The 16,680-nt window shown below is 42.0% G+C and overlaps 1 protein-coding gene across 2 annotated transcripts; it reads left to right on the plus strand.

Moving 5' to 3' along the window:
- The first annotated feature begins 2,827 nt into the window (after positions 1-2,827).
- GZF1 (GDNF inducible zinc finger protein 1) lies at positions 2,828-12,226 on the plus strand. Of its 2 annotated transcripts, XM_036245616.1 has the most exons (7): positions 2,847-2,858; positions 3,209-3,400; positions 5,399-6,789; positions 8,119-8,213; positions 9,712-9,879; positions 10,592-10,749; positions 11,132-12,226. In XM_036245616.1, exons 3-7 carry the CDS (start codon positions 5,420-5,422, stop codon positions 11,480-11,482), a joined length of 2,142 nt encoding a protein of 713 aa, XP_036101509.1. In that variant the 5' UTR covers positions 2,847-2,858; positions 3,209-3,400; positions 5,399-5,419; the 3' UTR covers positions 11,483-12,226. The 2 variants fall into 2 exon arrangements, with proteins under 2 accessions (XP_036101510.1, XP_036101509.1); XM_036245617.1 differs by lacking the exon at positions 3,209-3,400 and having other exon boundaries at positions 2,828-2,858.
- The last annotated feature ends 4,454 nt before the right edge of the window (positions 12,227-16,680 follow it).

Raw genomic sequence — 16,680 nt, forward strand, 5'->3', positions numbered from 1 at the left:
GGTTACTGCTCCTCTGAAGGCATGACCTCAGTAGGAGAGTCTTCAGGTGATGCAGTATCTTCAGCAGATGCATGCCATGTTCTTCCACTGAAGGAGTACTAGGAGTAGGCAGTGGGTGTCTTGGTGTGTGGCTGAAGAACTTGTGATAGGCAGTTGCTGGTGTTATATTTTTATATGCGTGAGGAGGCTTTTGTAGGGTTCTTTCACTCCATCAGGTGCATTCTGAAACCATAATGCATGCTTCATTTGTGGGTCCCATTCGCCAATCATGTCCTGTACTACCTTAATAGTTCTCACAACTTGCGAGAGACGCTCAAGTGTAAGACCAACTTCCTCCTCCTAATCCCCAGGAACATCTGGCTGCTCTTCCTCTTCCTCACCTGCAGACTTAGTCATCACCAGATCCTTGTCAGTAAAGGACACCTGTTCTGGATGATACTCGCCCTCCTCAAGGATCTTCTGGAACGTACTGTTCACATAGTCCTCTATTGCAGGCTGGTCAGCAGAGACAGTTCTACGTAGAGAACGACACTCTTCAGATGATAGCTCTTCTGGAACTTCTCAAACCAACCCTTTCTTGCCGTGAAATCCATGAATGTTGCAGAAGAGGGTCCTGGTTAAGGTTTGTCTGCCATAAAGTGCTGATAGAGCTGCCTCGCCTTCTCCCAGATGACCAGCGAATCCAACAGAATGTTTTTCTTGTGGCTGTTGCTGATCCAAATGGCCAGGGAAGACTCTGTTTTCACTATGAACTTATTACGACTTGTCATGACACGCTTTGCTTCCTTGTTGAAAGAGACAGTAATCATTGCACGGATGTTCTTTTCATCTTTATGGATGGAGCAAACGGTAGACTCATTCAAGTCCTAATGGCAGGCAACCTCCATAATTTTCTCGCCATCTTTGATCATATCCAAGATTTTCACCTTCTGCTGGATGGTAAGCATCTTCCTCTGGTGCTTAGTTTCATCGTCAGAAGGTTTAGAAGAGGCAGCACGTTTAGGAGCCATCATAGGGCTTAGATAAAAGTTCTCAGAAATTGCAAACACAAGAACAAAGATGCTTCCGATGCGTAGCAATGTAGAAGCCTGTGAGAGAGAAATGAACTTGCATGAGGCTGAGCCAATCAGTGGCCAGGATAGGAAGAGGATAGGATAGCCAATCAGTGAACAGCACACTCTGATTGGCTTGGTTTCACCACACCTGATTTTCTGGAATCACACAGTGGTCCAGTGGTTGCACCTGGCGTTGAAGGATTTGCAGGGTTGCTCGAATACATAGGCCTACAGTCCATATGTACAGTGATTTTAATTGTAATTGTAATACAGGGGTATGTAATCGACTCAGACAACCGAGTGTGCGCTGTATCATTTGCACTGTCTCCATCAACTTTTTAATGAATATATTTGAAAAAACTGCCATAGAGTGAAGCCTCGAAAGTCAAAGCGCGAAGTGGAGAGGGACAACTGTACAGTCATTAGCCACTTAATGACCTGACCAGAATACAGTCTGAGAAATGCCAGTTAGGTGACTTCCATCTTGTGTGTGTGTGTGTGTGTGTGTGTGTGTGTGTGTGGTTCTTCACATATCATAGAGTGAACTTACACAAACTTGGATGAGCCTGCTACACACCGAGGCTATATGGTGCACCACCTTCCTATACAGGGTGGGTCCTTGACAGAACTGTTGGTATTCAGCACATGACTGCATTTACAACTATCACTTTTCTAAAGTACATTCTCAAAGAGAAGGAGAGGAAAAATGACTTCCCTTATATTCAACAGGAAGTACTAATCCTCTTAGTTTTAATCTGTTTGTCTTACACTCACAAACCTTAAAGACACAACCTGTAGATAAGAGAGCTGAGTGTACTGCCCACAGCAGTAAGGGAGATCGTGAGGTAAAAGCTTTATTTAGCAGTGGCCAGGATCAGGAAGCCAAGGTCAGAATGAACAAAACTCGGAAGTTTGATTCCAGCCAAGTTTTGCAAAGCGGGGTTTTAATTATAATTACAAAGAATGGGTGGAAGCAGCAAGGTTTTGAGCTTTAGGATTAAAAGACTACTATGACATAAATTGTTTTCCACTGAGAAGATGATTAGTCTTTGGAGGAAGTTCCTTAATGACCAATCAAGCCATATACTTGGCTGGGGGCTCCAAGAACAAGCATGCAGTCCAGAGTAACAGGACCCCCGCTGCCAAGCAGGCGCCCACCAGAGCGTGGAGGTACTCTGTTCGCCGCTGGCCAACCCGAGGACGCCGGCGGGGCGCCTGTCCTTCCCCAGTACCTTGTCGGAGGACCGTGCCCATTGTTGATGATCTCCTTGGGAGAGGCGAACCCCAGTCTGGGTAACAGGCAGTGCGCAGGCTATGGGAGCCGCAGACACGCAGCTGGAATAGACCCAAAAAGGACAACCAGCCCCATCGCTCACGTGACCTTTTGGGGCTGCCAGCACCACGCTCGCCGAATCTCAGCCGCAGTGCCTTGGTCGCAGCCTTCTGCGCAGGCGTAGACCTTGGCTCACGGCCAGTGACGTAATCTCGCACCGCTGCAGGACGCGAGACCCCGGTTTACAGCGGATCACGTAACTCTGGCCGAACGGCCTCCGCAGGTTGACGTGCGTGCGTAGGACCTGCCGCCGCCCCGTGGGGGGGCGGGGCCGGGCCGGGGCTGGAAGCAGCCAATCAACGGTGCCCGCGCCAGTGCCGCGCCCCGCCCAGCAGGCCAGCAAAGCCCGCAGGCCTGGCACAGTGGAAGAGCCGCGTAGTGGCGGCGGCGGCGGCGTAGGCGGTGGCGGTGGCGGTGGCGGTGTAGGCGGTGGCGGTGTAGGCGGCGGCGGTGGTGGCGGTGGCTTGAGGGTGAGTACTCGGCCCACGGGCCCGCCCAGTCTCCCTCCAACAGCTGCCTCTGGGTAGTCCGTTTAGGATTATCCGGGAGGAGCGGCGGGCCTTCAGAGGGCGGGCGCGGCCGAGCGGGAGGAACAGGCCGGATCACGCGGGCGCCATGGATGCCTGCAGCGTAGCAGGCACCCTGGTCTACTAGCAGCTGGTGCTGTGTGTCCTTGAGAAGTATGTGGGTCGGAGGGGCCGAGGGGCAGTCGTGCGCCGGCAGCGAGCTCGCTGTGGGGGCCCGGGAGCGGGCGCTGTCGGGTGCTGTGCTCAGTCAGGCTAGGGCCAGGCTGGAAAGCCACAGATTCCCTTCTGTGCAGGGGCGGACCGCAGAGAGCGTCCGACGACAGAGGTACTGCCGAGGTGCCAGCCAGTTACAGTGGGAGATGCCGCAGTCACCCAAGCCGAAACGTTTTTGTTGCTTTGATCACTGCTTCCCATAACCTGCTCGGGCAAAATGGGAAATAATGCTCGGAAACCATTTGACTTAGAAGTCACCGTCCGGCCGCCCTGTAAGTTCGCACATCTGCTCAAGGGCCGGGTACACAGACGTTTAGGGAAATGGAGGGCTGCGGGTGAGTATGGGTATGAGGCCAAGAGAGCCATATTATGCCATTTCTCCCAACATTGAGGCTGGAATCAGTGACAGTCCATGTGTTAGTGTTCCATCCCCCACACACTCCTCATATAGCCCTGACTTAGGTTTGGTCAGCCTTTTCAGTTTACTGTGGAGTCTCCTTCAGGTGACACTGCTCTGGTCCAGTAGATGTCCATTTTACAATTAAATCCCAGAGGGCAGTTGTTTTTCATGTTGGGATAGGAGTGATGGTCGTTGAAGGGAGCCAGTTGTAGCCTCAGGTATCACTGATGGGACTGGAGAAGTGGGGGGAGGTGAGACCGGTTTTCAAGGAAGACGAAGAAAGTCCTGCTGTAGACATATGGATTCTGAGGTGACATCTAAGATCTGGCTGAAGGAGATTAGTAAAAGGCGAAATATTTATACGATCTGAAGAGAAACCAGAGTATAGCTGAAGGAGATTAGAAGGAAGGTGGGCACTTAGGATGCGTGGGTGGAGATTTAGGAACCAAAGGGATCTTGGAAGAGGAAGGAGATTCAAGAGGAGAAGATTGGGGATGAACCTTGAAGAGAGAACACATGTTCACAGAGTCTGAGGTAAGAGGAGAACCAGTCAAGCAGAAGAAATGACCCAAGATGATTTGGGGTATCAAGGAAAGCAAGGAGAGGAGACCTCCGGATGGGGTGGGGGTGAAATCTACAGTGCCCATGGCTGTGGACAAATATAGGGAGTAAAAGCAGCCCTTTTTATTTGGCAAGGCTAAGGTGAAGGGTGTGCTGAGCAGTTTCAGTGTGAGTCCCACCAGGTGCAGGCTCAAGTCCCAGCCCAACCTCTTCCTGTTACCTTTTTAGTTCTTTCCTCATCTGTGAAATAGGGTTAATAGCACCTAGGTCTGGTGCATAGGAAGCCAGTAACAACTAGCTAACAAGTCTCACTTGGGGCTGTAAGCATTTGACTTATTTGCACTCACTGAAGCCTTGCAACAGCCTATCAGCCTCGTAAAAAGGAGCAAACTGAGGTTCATAAGTTACTTGCTCAAGGTAAAAGCTGTGAAACTTGGATTACTTCTGTAGAGTAGCAGTAATGCAAATTATGTGGTGTTTAGGGGTGTTGGAAATGGTCATAGATTGTGGACTACATTTCCATGAAGTTTTCCCATAGAAGTAGTTATTTTTCTTATCATTTGGTTGTTTTCAAAGGTAGACATGATTTTCTAAGGTTTGTTCCCAGATAGTGATAGCCATGTGTTTGGTTTGGTTTGGTTTCCTTATTAAAGAACTGGACATTGCTATTACCATAAATTCTGTTAATAGTTTTGGGTCTGTGTCCATATTCAAATTAGAAAGTGAACTAGCAAATTTACTGCTTTAGTATAGTTTTATTAATCATAGTTTTAATCATTTATGTTTATCCTTGGGGAAAATCTTAGTAATATGCTATTTTTTATTCAAATATCTTACAATGGTGCATCAGGACTTCACTTCAGAAAACTGTTAATAAGTGAAGTGTGATTTCTTTTTTTTTGTTGTTTATCCTCACCAGAGGACATTTTTCCATTCTTTGTTTAGATAGAGCGGGAGGGAGAGAGAGGAAGGGAGAGCAAGAGAGAGAAACATCGACTTGAAAGGGACACATCCAGTGCTGCCACCCACATGACCCAACTGACCCAACCAGGGCTGGGGACAAACTGCAACAAGGTACATGCTCTTAGTGGGAACCCATTCTGGGTCTCTCTGGACTGCAGACCGACGCTCTAACCGCTAAGCCAAACCAGCTAGGGCGTGAAGTGTGATTTCAAATTTTACATGAGAAAAGTTAGGTTTAGGTTCTTAATAGGTTTACATCCTGTAAAGAACTGAAATCATTATTTTTTAATCATTTTACTTCAGTAGTTGCTCATGCATGAAATAATTCTTATTTTTGTTTTCAAAGCTGTTTTTGGAAAGAAGAAACATGGAAAGTGGTGCAGTTCTGCTGGAATCCAAATCCTCACCGGTTAACCTTCTGCATGAAATGCATCAATTACGCCTTCTGGGTCACCTCTGTGATGTGACTGTCAGTGTGGAGTACCAGGGTGTCCGAGAAGAATTCATGGCCCATAAGGCGGTGCTGGCAGCCACCAGCAAATTTTTTAAGGAAATGTTCCTTAATGAGAAGACTGTAGATGGTACTAGGACTAATGTCTACTTAAATGAAGTGCAAGTTGTTGACTTTGCTTCATTTCTTGAGTTTGTCTACACCGCAAAGGTACAGGTGGAAGAAGATCGGGTGCAGCGAATGCTGGAAATAGCTGAAAAGCTAAAATGTTTGGACTTGTCAGAAACTTGTTTTCAATTAAAGAAACAGATGTTAGAGTCAGTACTTTTGGAGTTGCAGAATTTTTCTGAGTCTCAGGAAGTAGAAGGGAGCAATGGCTCCCATGGCAATATTACTTCTGACATGGGGGCAAGTGTTACTGTGGACAGTGCTCTCATCAATGGCCTTGTGGACTCCTCACATTCTCCAGTGCATAGAATCAGCAGTGGAATGTTGCCAGATATGCCCCCAAGGAAGTCCAAGGAAAAACCAGACAAGAAGAAAGATATAGTTAAGCCTTCCTACCCTAAAATTAGAAGAGCTAGTGGAAGGCTGGCTGGCAGAAAAGTATTTGTGGAAATTCCTAAAAAGAAATACACAAGAAGACTCCGAGAGCAGCAAAAAAGTGCTGAGGATGATGGGGGGGACTACAGGTGTACCCAAGACCCCAGCCCAGACACTGTGGGAACAGAGAATGAACCAATGACAAAAAATGAGAATTTCAGTGCTGGAGTGGAGTTTGGGGAGGTGCTACAGAAGATGGGGCAGGGGGGAGAGGAGGAGGAGGAGGAGGAGGAGGAATGTGAGGAGGAGGATAAGAAGAAGAGCAACTTTAAGTGCACTATCTGCGAAAAGGCCTTTCTGTATGAGAAGAGCTTCCTGAAGCACATCAGGCACCATCACGGTGTGGCCACTGAGGTGATTCACCGCTGTGACACCTGTGGCCAGACTTTTGCCAATCGCTGCAACCTGAAGAGCCACCAGCGCCACGTGCATAGCAGTGAACGTCACTTCCCATGTGAGTTGTGTGGGAAGAAATTCAAGAGGAAGAAGGATGTCAAGCGGCATGTGGTACAGGTCCATGAGGGCGGTGGTGAGCGGCACCAGTGCCAGCAGTGCGGCAAGGGCCTAAGCTCCAAGACAGCCCTTCGGCTCCACGAGCGGACACACACTGGCCATAAGCCCTATGGCTGCACAGAGTGTGAGGCAAAGTTCTCACAGCCCTCAGCACTGAAGACCCACATGAGGTATGAGCACCTGGCTCCAGCTGATTGGTGTGGGAAATAACAGAAAGCTTCAAAATATATTTTCCAGAATGTGGCTTGTTTACTTAATTTTCTTGAAATATGTGTCTAGAAATTGAGGTAGTTCTAGGATTTGGAACAGTGGCTACATTTCACTTCATAACTCACTTGTTCCCTATGTAAGTTGGGGGCCTGTTTTAAGATATTGAATTCTTTCTGGGTTGAGATGCTATGAGATGGTCTTGTTCTATACTACAGAAATCCTGTAGTGTTCCAATAGGCCTAAGGCTGATGACTATAGACAGCTCCTCCTGTCTGTAGTCACAGCGCAGAAGCTTGGACACAAAACCCGGGTGGCAGACAGCTGCTGAACATGCTAGGTCCTGCAGATCAGTTCTGGCATGTACTGTAGGCAAGGGCCCTCCCACTCCCAGAGGAGCCTCTAGTGTGTACACTTCCCACCACAGCTGGATGCTAATAACCTTTATTTTTCTTTTCCTGACAATTTAGAAATTGGGTTTGTGACCATCTGGGTCCCACAATTCCATTAATGAACTCAGATGACATTTTGGGGCTTTCAGACACTTCTCTGATTATGTTCTCCGGGCTTGGAAACTGCCATTGGTTAGTCTGAACTCCAGAATTAGTACGGACAGTGTTTTCTCTTTGTTAACTTTTGTACTATAGGTGAGTGATACTGTTTTTAAATAAGTTTCCTTGTGGTGCTCAAATCCAGACAAGCAGTTTTCTACCCTATTCTAGATCTGCCCTCAAACTTGGGCTAGTCTTTGGGGCAGTAGCATGGTGTTCCTCTTTTTACTCTATAACAAGTTAAAAAAATTGGCTTATTAGGAAGTGCTCAGTAAATCGTCGTTGATAGCTGCTTCACATTAGTTGTGAAATTAAAATGCTTATGCCTTTTCAGACACCAGATTTCTTCAGCATTTTGAGAACAGTTTTTTCTACACTGGTTATGTTATACATATTAGGAAATTATATAGTTAATTTTCTGGTCATGTGGTTCTTCATTGAAATAGTTCCTAGGGTGTTTGTGGTTGATTAGTATGAAGAAGGAAACTTTAGAAACATTACCATATGCAAAGGCATGGGCTCTGCCTGAATGGGCTGTACAATATAAACCCTAAGGCAGGTGTGGGTGGACATGCAGATGAGGATTTGGGGATGAAGATTATGGGCCTCTTTACCTTTCACTCCAGTCATTCTCATTAGGTCTCATTGACCAAACTATCTTTGAAGGTTAAAGTGGAAATTGTATTGCAAAGTGAGGTTTGAAATACATCCTAAGTTACCATCTGAATGTTGTACTTTCAGAACTCATACAGGGGAAAAACCTTTTGTCTGTGATGAATGTGGTGCAAGATTCACTCAGAACCACATGCTGATTTATCATAAAAGGTGTCACACAGGTAAATACCCCTGCTGTTGTGATTGAATGTCTTTCCTCGCTGTAGAAGGAAACTGCAGCTTATTAATTCAGAAGTTGACATCTACCAAAGTAGTGCAGGTTAAAGCCATGATCTCTTTCCCATTTAGAAAGTGAGCAAAAATGAATGAATAAAATATGCTTGTGGCAATGCCCTATTGCGCACTTGGCAGTAAGAACTGGCATGTGAGTCTTACATATCAAAAAGGCATGAAACAGTTCCTACTGTTTTAGCCCCAAATTCTGTTTTTAGGAATCTCTTAAGGAAATTGTTTAGAATATGGGAAAAGCTCTACTTTCCTCCTTGCTATTTCTAATAAAAATGCATTGGAAACATCCTGACTGTCTAACCACAGTGGTTCAGTAAACTGGAAAATCTATCCTCTCCTGGCTCACCCATTGGCCATTTGAGATTAGGGCTCTGGACATTATGAAAAATACCTGTAGATGGATATAGATTGAAAAATGCACAATAAGTCCCAACTATATTAAACACCTGCACAGAAGACTAGAAAATATATGATGTATTAAGGTAGTAGGATTATTTCCACTTCCCAAAATTTTTGTGATATTTTATGTGAGGGACGAAATTTAAGTTGGCTATATTCTGATTCTGCACAGTAACCCTGAGTTTCAGAAAACCCTATTAATGACACAGAAGTATACAGAATCTGTTTTATACTGTAGTTATCATGCTAACCCACTTCCTTATTTGCTTGTATTTTTAATTTTTTACTTGTAAACTCTATCATATGATCCTGAAGTTCAAATGCAAGTGAGACAGACATGAATCATTTAATGATGTGAATTACTAGTCTGTAAAATGAGCAGCAGAACTGGTGTCTAATGGATGCTTAGGGATAGAGGTGAAATCAAGTTACACTGAAGGATTAGGTTAGAATCAATCATTTGATGAAAGTATTACTATATTCAGATTTTATTAAACCTAATATTTTTATTTTGATGTTTGTAAAATCAGGGATATATCTAATAATCAGATGAACCTGACTTGCAGAATTAAGGATTCAAACTGCACAATGTGAAGTGGTGTTTAAACTTTTGTCATATAATCCAATCCAAATTGCTTGGGAGTTGCTGCTCTAGAGCAGTTTATGTATATATACCAATGTAAACTTCTTCTCCCTTTCAAGAGGTATTTTTATTCTAAAATATATCCATAAAAGTGCTTCTTTGAAAAAATCTAACAATTTCTCCAAATAAGTTGTATACTTATTTGTTTGAAATGACTAAATTTCCAAAATGTGAGTTGGATGGACTCTTTATTTCTTTCTTGAGATTTCCAAGGATATTTTACACCAACTTTCAGCAAGTAGCAAGCATCTTACATGAACAGATGTTTTATTGACAGCAGGCTGCCTGCGCTTTTGGAGTTCATATGGATATTAGAGTTTGGACCCACTGTTCCTGTGTGTTCCTATCCCTGTATCATTTCTAACTTTTTGTTTCATCTTTTCATGTAGGTGAAAGACCTTTTATGTGTGAAACATGTGGCAAGAGTTTTGCTTCTAAGGAGTATTTAAAACATCACAATAGAATCCATACTGGGTCCAAACCCTTTAAATGTGAGGTTTGTTTCAGGACTTTTGCCCAGCGGAATTCACTTTACCAGCATATTAAAGTCCACACAGGTATGGCTGGAATGTCACCAGAGAAGGGAGTTGGGTGTGCCAAGAAAAATATCCCAAAGGTTTTTTACTTACTGGAAAACTTGGAATTTAGTTTTAGGAAAAATCTTTGCTAAACTTTGTGTGTCATAATAGCTTTTTTAAATTTTTGAGTTTTTAGTTTCTGGCTCTAAGAAATTGAAAAGGAATGGATATGTGAACATTTTAACATCAGATTATAGTTAGGAATAATCTATATATATTAGTGTATATACACATGCAAGCAAATTCCATTGTGGGACTTGGGAATTTTATATTCCATTACTATGGAAATAGATAAAATTTGAGCTTATTATAAGTAGATTTTGGCCCTATTTGGTATAGACCATATTATAAGTATTCCTCCCTTCCAAAAGTTTGCATTAGGCCACTTTGCTTTCAGTTAGTTCTTGTTTTCACTAACTGAAAAAGCATAATATGAACTTTCAGAATGTGAGAAATATTCTTCACTTTATGCCATTTTGGCTTACAAAGGTTTCATGGGAATATTACTTTTGGATCATGGAAACCTTATAGTAGTAGTAGGTTTTTACGTGTCAGTTGACCCTCAACCGATCTTCCTTATGGTGGAATGCTGGCCCTTCCCACTAGTTTACCAACAGCATTATTCCAGATTGTATTTAAAATTATATACACCATGCTAACAAGATCAACCAGTCTTCTCTTCCTGTCTCAGGGGATCGTCCCTATTGTTGTGACCAGTGTGGTAAGCAATTCACCCAGCTCAACGCTCTCCAGCGCCACCATCGGATCCACACGGGAGAGAAGCCATTCATGTGTAATGCATGTGGAAGAACATTTACTGACAAGTCTACTCTCCGGCGGCACACCTCAGTAAGCAACAGTATGGCTTAAGAATGACAAATTGCTAGTCCCTAGGTATGCATAACCCTAGATAGTCAGAAATGCCTGTTATTCCATAAACTGGTTATAGAAGACAAACAACAGGTATTTTCTTCCTCAGGTTTTCTCTGCAGTGAGCAACAAAGACCTGAGGTCCAGGAAGGCACAATCCATGATAAACACTTTCTAACAGTGACGGTAGTGGTAGAGATACTTGATAATAAACAAAAGGTGTCTGCTGCAGTAGAAACTTAAATTGAAGAGAGACTATTGTTTTAAAAGATATATTTAATAAGTAGCAATGAATTGGAAGATTTACAGGTATTTGTTCAGAGACACATTTGGTGATTTTTGTTTTGTGTTTGGTTTGTAGGTACATGATAAGAATACGCCATGGAAGTCTTTCCTTGTTATTGTAGATGGCTCACCCAAGAATGATGAAGGGCATAAGACTGAGCAGCCTGATGAAGAATATGCATCATCCAAACTTTCAAATAAATTGCTATCTTTTGCAGAAAATAACCATTTTCACAACCTGGCCACAGTCCAAGGCAGCATATCTAATTTGCATGAGAATAGTTCAGCAGACACAGCCTGCAAGTCAGACAGTTCTGTGGTATCCCAGGATGCTCTGCTGGCCACCACCATCAGTGAGCTTAGTGAGCTGACTCCACAGACAGACTTGATGCCCACACAACTTCACTCTTTGACCAGCATGGAATAAAGGCTTGAAGTTACCTGCCAAATACGTCCCATCCTGCATCTTGTGCGGTAGCTGTATGCAAGACAGTGTGTTAGGAGCTAAGACAAAGAAATATCTGTAAGCAAAGAAATGGGCAAGAATGGCTTCTGATTTTCCTAAATGTCTGATACCTTGCACATTTTTATCAAAGTATTTTTAAAGCTCTTCCTTAAAAATCCTGATCTGCATGACCTAAGTTACACTTTATCAATACATAAGGCAATTAAACCTCACTTAATTCTGGTGTAGGCTACTATATGCATTAATCATTCTAATGCTTGATTGTCTTAATGTTTATGAAGTTTAGACAACTGTTTAATAGAGTACATCGCATTAATCCAGCTCATGAAATTGCTCCCTGATCTCTCAGCCTGCCTTATACTTCTATGTGGGTTTATTTCTCTGATACTTTTAAGAGCTTTCTACCTAGCTGTTGAATCAAAGCAAATCAGATTTGCTGTAGGGACCCTTGAATGGGACTGAAGAAATGAATTACTGCATTCATTCTCCTCCACTCCCCCAACCCCACACTAAAAAAAGAAGACAGATTGAACACTTGCAAAACAGTTTAGTATAACCTCTACTCACAGCACATATGTAGCTAGGAAATTCATCATAAAAATAGCTTTTGTGTTTTCGTTTTTTTTATCCTCACCCCAGGATACTTTTCCACTTTCTGTTCAGATAGAGTGGGAGGTGGAGAGAGAGAGAGAGAGAGAGAGAGAAACATCGACATGAAAGGGACACATCAAGTGGTTTCCACCCGCACGACCCAACCACGGCCAGGGACAAACTGCAACTGAGGTATGCGCCCTTAGCGGGAACCGAACCCGGGTCTCTAGGAACCACAGGCCGACGCTCTAACTGCTGAGCCAAACTGGCCAAGGCTTTTTTTTTTTCCCTCATAAAAATAGCTTTTGAAATGAAATGTGGCTGTTCAGTTTCGTTCCTAAAAATCTGATAAGGTAAAAGCTGTCCTACCAAAGATTTGAGCAGTAAACTAGATTGTGTGTGTGTGTGTGTGTGACTCATGCAAAGAGGTATGAAAAATTAAGCAAGAGACTCTAGAACATTGTGTACTCATTTTACTGAAGAGTAGCAATGATATAATTGTGGCAAATCTTGAGCACAGAGTATTAGTATTTCTGCCTGGGTTTTCTGACTTAATTTCTGCAATTTTCAGAAAAATCACCGAACTTTCTCATTGCTAAGTCAAGAGCTAGAAACAGGCAGGTAAATGTCACATTTGTTTCCTTGCGAGTATGTGAGAATATAGCAGAAGGGACCAAAAGCCTTGGTGCACATCACTGATTGTGCCTTAAGAGTATATTGTGAAGAACCAATAACTTGTCTTAAATGCTTCTTTGGCTGTCTCATGCTGGACTTAATGAATTTACAATGAAAAGATAATTCTGCTGTATTAGTTAAGCTTGATTCTTGGTTCCAGTAGTTTTTCTGTGTAGTCGTGACTCATGTAACCCTAAACATTAATTTAAAGACAACCTTAAAGGAGAAATCTTTTGTTTACCAGTTTTTCTACATTTTAATTTATTGACTTGCTGTGACAACACTTTCATTTTTAAGAGAAAACCTCTAAGAGAAAGAACTTATCCATAAGTTCCAAGATGAAGACAGCTGCAGTGCCATAAACTAATGAGGGAAGACTTTCTTCCTATGTGCTTATTTTGTTCTAGTTTGAAACACATTACATACTAAAGCCACTGTGAGGTCCTGATAACGTGTTTCACACATGTTCTTAAAGACAGCAGTACGTAACTACTTCAAATTCAATATGACAACATATCCTAATTGTGTTTACAGAACAACTACAAAAAACAGCGACTCACATAACCATTTTACTCTTGGTAAGAGAATGAACCCGGCCAACTGATGTACTGTTTCATGGAGTAAAGTCATTTTAATAAGGAATTTAAAAAATAGATTATTTTGTTACCTACTAGAATTTTTGTCTTGAATTTATTTCTTTAGAAATTAAAACAAAATCAATGTGTTAATAAATGTTTGTTTTGTAAAATGGTTTTGCAAATCTTAAGGTTTTTTTCCCATTAAAATTTAGGCTTTGTATATTGAAATAAGTATAATTTCCTTAATTTCACAGATAATGCCGTTTAAAATCAAGGTTATAGTCCTAGGAGTAATCTATTTTCTTTAGTTATAACTATGTGGACTGCACATTAATTCTTGAGAAGTGAAAGGCCTGATAAGTAACACCTCTGGCTTATGTAGACATAACCTGTACAGCTGGTGCTGTGGAGTGTGTAAATGAACTGGTTTCTTCAATGTTACGTTTAAGTTTGCATCATAGAGACATTTCCAATATATCGATTTCTTTTTCTGTTTTCTGGGAGGGTAAAGCTACCTCTAAGAACAAATCTGGAAACCTTGTGCAAGACTCATTGAGGGATTTGTGGGGCATCTACCCCTATTTCTCTTAATTCAAGTACAGCCTCCCTGAATGAAAGCAAGCTACCATCTCACTATGTCAGTCCTAAATCCATGATTAGGAAAGTGCCCTTGGTGCTGGCACTGCTTCTCCCAGAGCATCAAGACAGGCAACTAATGGTGGTGATTTGGTGCTTTCCAGCCATATTGTGGGATATATTCTCAGCCCAAACTACAAAGATCTCTACCACTTTTGGTTTTACCAAAACATTTGTGTTACAACTTGGAAAAAAATGGGTCATGTGGTGGGAGAAGACCTTTATAATAGATCATTTTAAGAGAAATGTAGTTTTGTCTGGCCAGTGTGGCTCAGTGGTTGAGTGTCAACCCATGCACCAGGAGGTCACCAGTTCAATTCCTGGTCAGAACACATGCCCAGGTTGTGGGTCTGATCCCCAAGTGTGGGGCATGTAGGAGGCAGCCAATCAATGTTCTCAATATTTCTATCTCTCCCTCACTTCCTCTCTCTAAAATCAATAAAGGGGAAGAAAAAAAGAATGTAGTTTTACAGATGATAATCCAAACCAACAAATTTGAGTATGAGAAAATTTTATCTTAACCTGTTAAGTTTTATGCCTTGTCACAAAGGGTCATTTTTTGAGACAAAATGAGTGACTGTCCCTTTAAATAAACTTGACAGTGGGAAACATGAAGTAATCTCATTATTTCAGTGGTGGAAGGGCACTCACACGAATAGCCATTTGTTCATATGTACCTAGATGAGTGCAGTATAACTGAGCAAACTTCAAACACAGGTCAGAGGGCCAAAGATATCACCCAGCCAAGCCCCAGAAACCACCCAGATACCTCTGCCAATTTGTACAGGGGCTTTTACCAAGGCTAGCCAAACCAGGTTTTTAAACCACCATGGTGGCTTCTCTCTGTTAGGAATTAATGATTGTGAAATAAACTAACATTGAATAATCAACAACTCAGAATACCTAAATTGGGATAGCCTGTTTTACCATTTTTTCAAAATTTGCTTTGACTTATCTAAATTGTAAATATGCTCATAGACCTTAACAATGCTTTTTGACCTGACGAGCTGACCCACGGTACTCCACATGGCATTCTCTTCCTCCACAGAACTTGTGGCCTGAGGGGTCAGGGGGCTCAACCATCCCTAGGGGCATGTACTGACCCTGTACAGATATCTCCAAAATTACATAAATGCCCACACTGCCAAGAGTTAAGTGGTTTGAGGGTTACAACCCTACCTTATAGTTTTCTGTGAACCAATCCTCCCTCAACTTTGCAAGTCACTGTATCCCAAAGGATACAAGCAACATGGGGCAGCCGAAAGGGATGAGCATTTGAGGCTTATAGAGTCATTGTGTAAACTTAGCGGACTGTACCAACAGACTATAACCAGGTCTTCTTTCATAAACCCTGTTTGCAAAACCATCACAGTGCCTGAATTTCCACCACGTAATGGAGATTTTAACATGGTCAAACTCATGTTTCAATGGATATTCAAAGAGCCTAGAGAATATTTATGTTCAATGCCTTAAACTTAATAGGAATAAGTTCAAGAAAAGGAAGATATTTGTGATCTGTGTAAATTTAGGTAGGAAAGACCTGTCAAAATATTTATAATTTCCACTTTATTTAATAATGTACAAGTTAACATAAAACATACATACTCTTTTCTGCTAAGGTAGAGTTATGGTTAGTTTTTATAATATAATCCACCTGAGAGCATGAGAGAGGAGAACACCACAGTGACCGACTCAGAACTTCACAGGCAGGAACTTGCACTCACACCACTGGTGGTGAATCACAGCATGCTGTGCTGCCAAACCCTCCAAAGCAAGCCACATATGTTTGCATTTGAATATTTTAAATGCACACTATCAAAGGAAACAATAAATGCACACACATTGGTTACAGTGACACCATCACACAGTCACGATTGTTCAAATAAACTCACAGAAGCTATAAAAATGTTGCCACAACTGATTCTATGAACTAACCCCAGATTTGCTAAAATACAAGAACTACAATCTAAACAGATATTACATTTTGTTCATAAATAACATTCTATAAATACTGAGAACATACCTTGGACCTCTGAGTTATGTCTGTCTGACAATGGAATATATCAAGGAAGGAAGTTTGGACACCATTAATGGGACTTTTCCCCTCTTGTTTTCCTTTTGCCTAATAGCAAATCTGTTCTAGTCATTACAGTTATTTTTACTCTTCCAGGTAAAATATTTAAAAAGTTCTTAACTCGGGCACTGATATCAGTGTTTATTTCAAAACAGACAAGCAAGTCTCTGACTGACAAAGTGTTGCCAATATTATTTTAAAAAACCATACCTCTTTTTTAGACAGGATTGTTAGGGGATCATGATAAAAGCTAAATAGAATTGTCTTAAAGCATTTAGTTTTTACTTTAAGTAGTCAGACCAGAAGTTTCTTTTAATAAGTGGAAACAAACTAGACTAGTGATAAAAGAAGCACGATGACTGGCTAGGATTTAAATGCTCTCCAGATGGGGCAGACCTATGGCCAAAGCACGTGGACTTACAAAATCACTCCCCATGCCTCTCTTTCACAAAAGTGCATCTGGAAAAAAGCTTTTTACAAAAGTACATTTGGATAGTTGTGGAACAGATTAGGTAAAGCAACAAAACTCCACTCTTCTATAATATTTTCATAAGAAATTCCAACAGAAAATAAAATAGTACAAAATAAACTCCATTCCAAATTGT

The sequence above is a fragment of the Molossus molossus genome, unplaced genomic scaffold (assembly GCF_014108415.1).
Source record: "Molossus molossus isolate mMolMol1 unplaced genomic scaffold, mMolMol1.p scaffold_m16_p_6, whole genome shotgun sequence".
Taxonomy (NCBI): domain Eukaryota; kingdom Metazoa; phylum Chordata; class Mammalia; order Chiroptera; family Molossidae; genus Molossus; species Molossus molossus.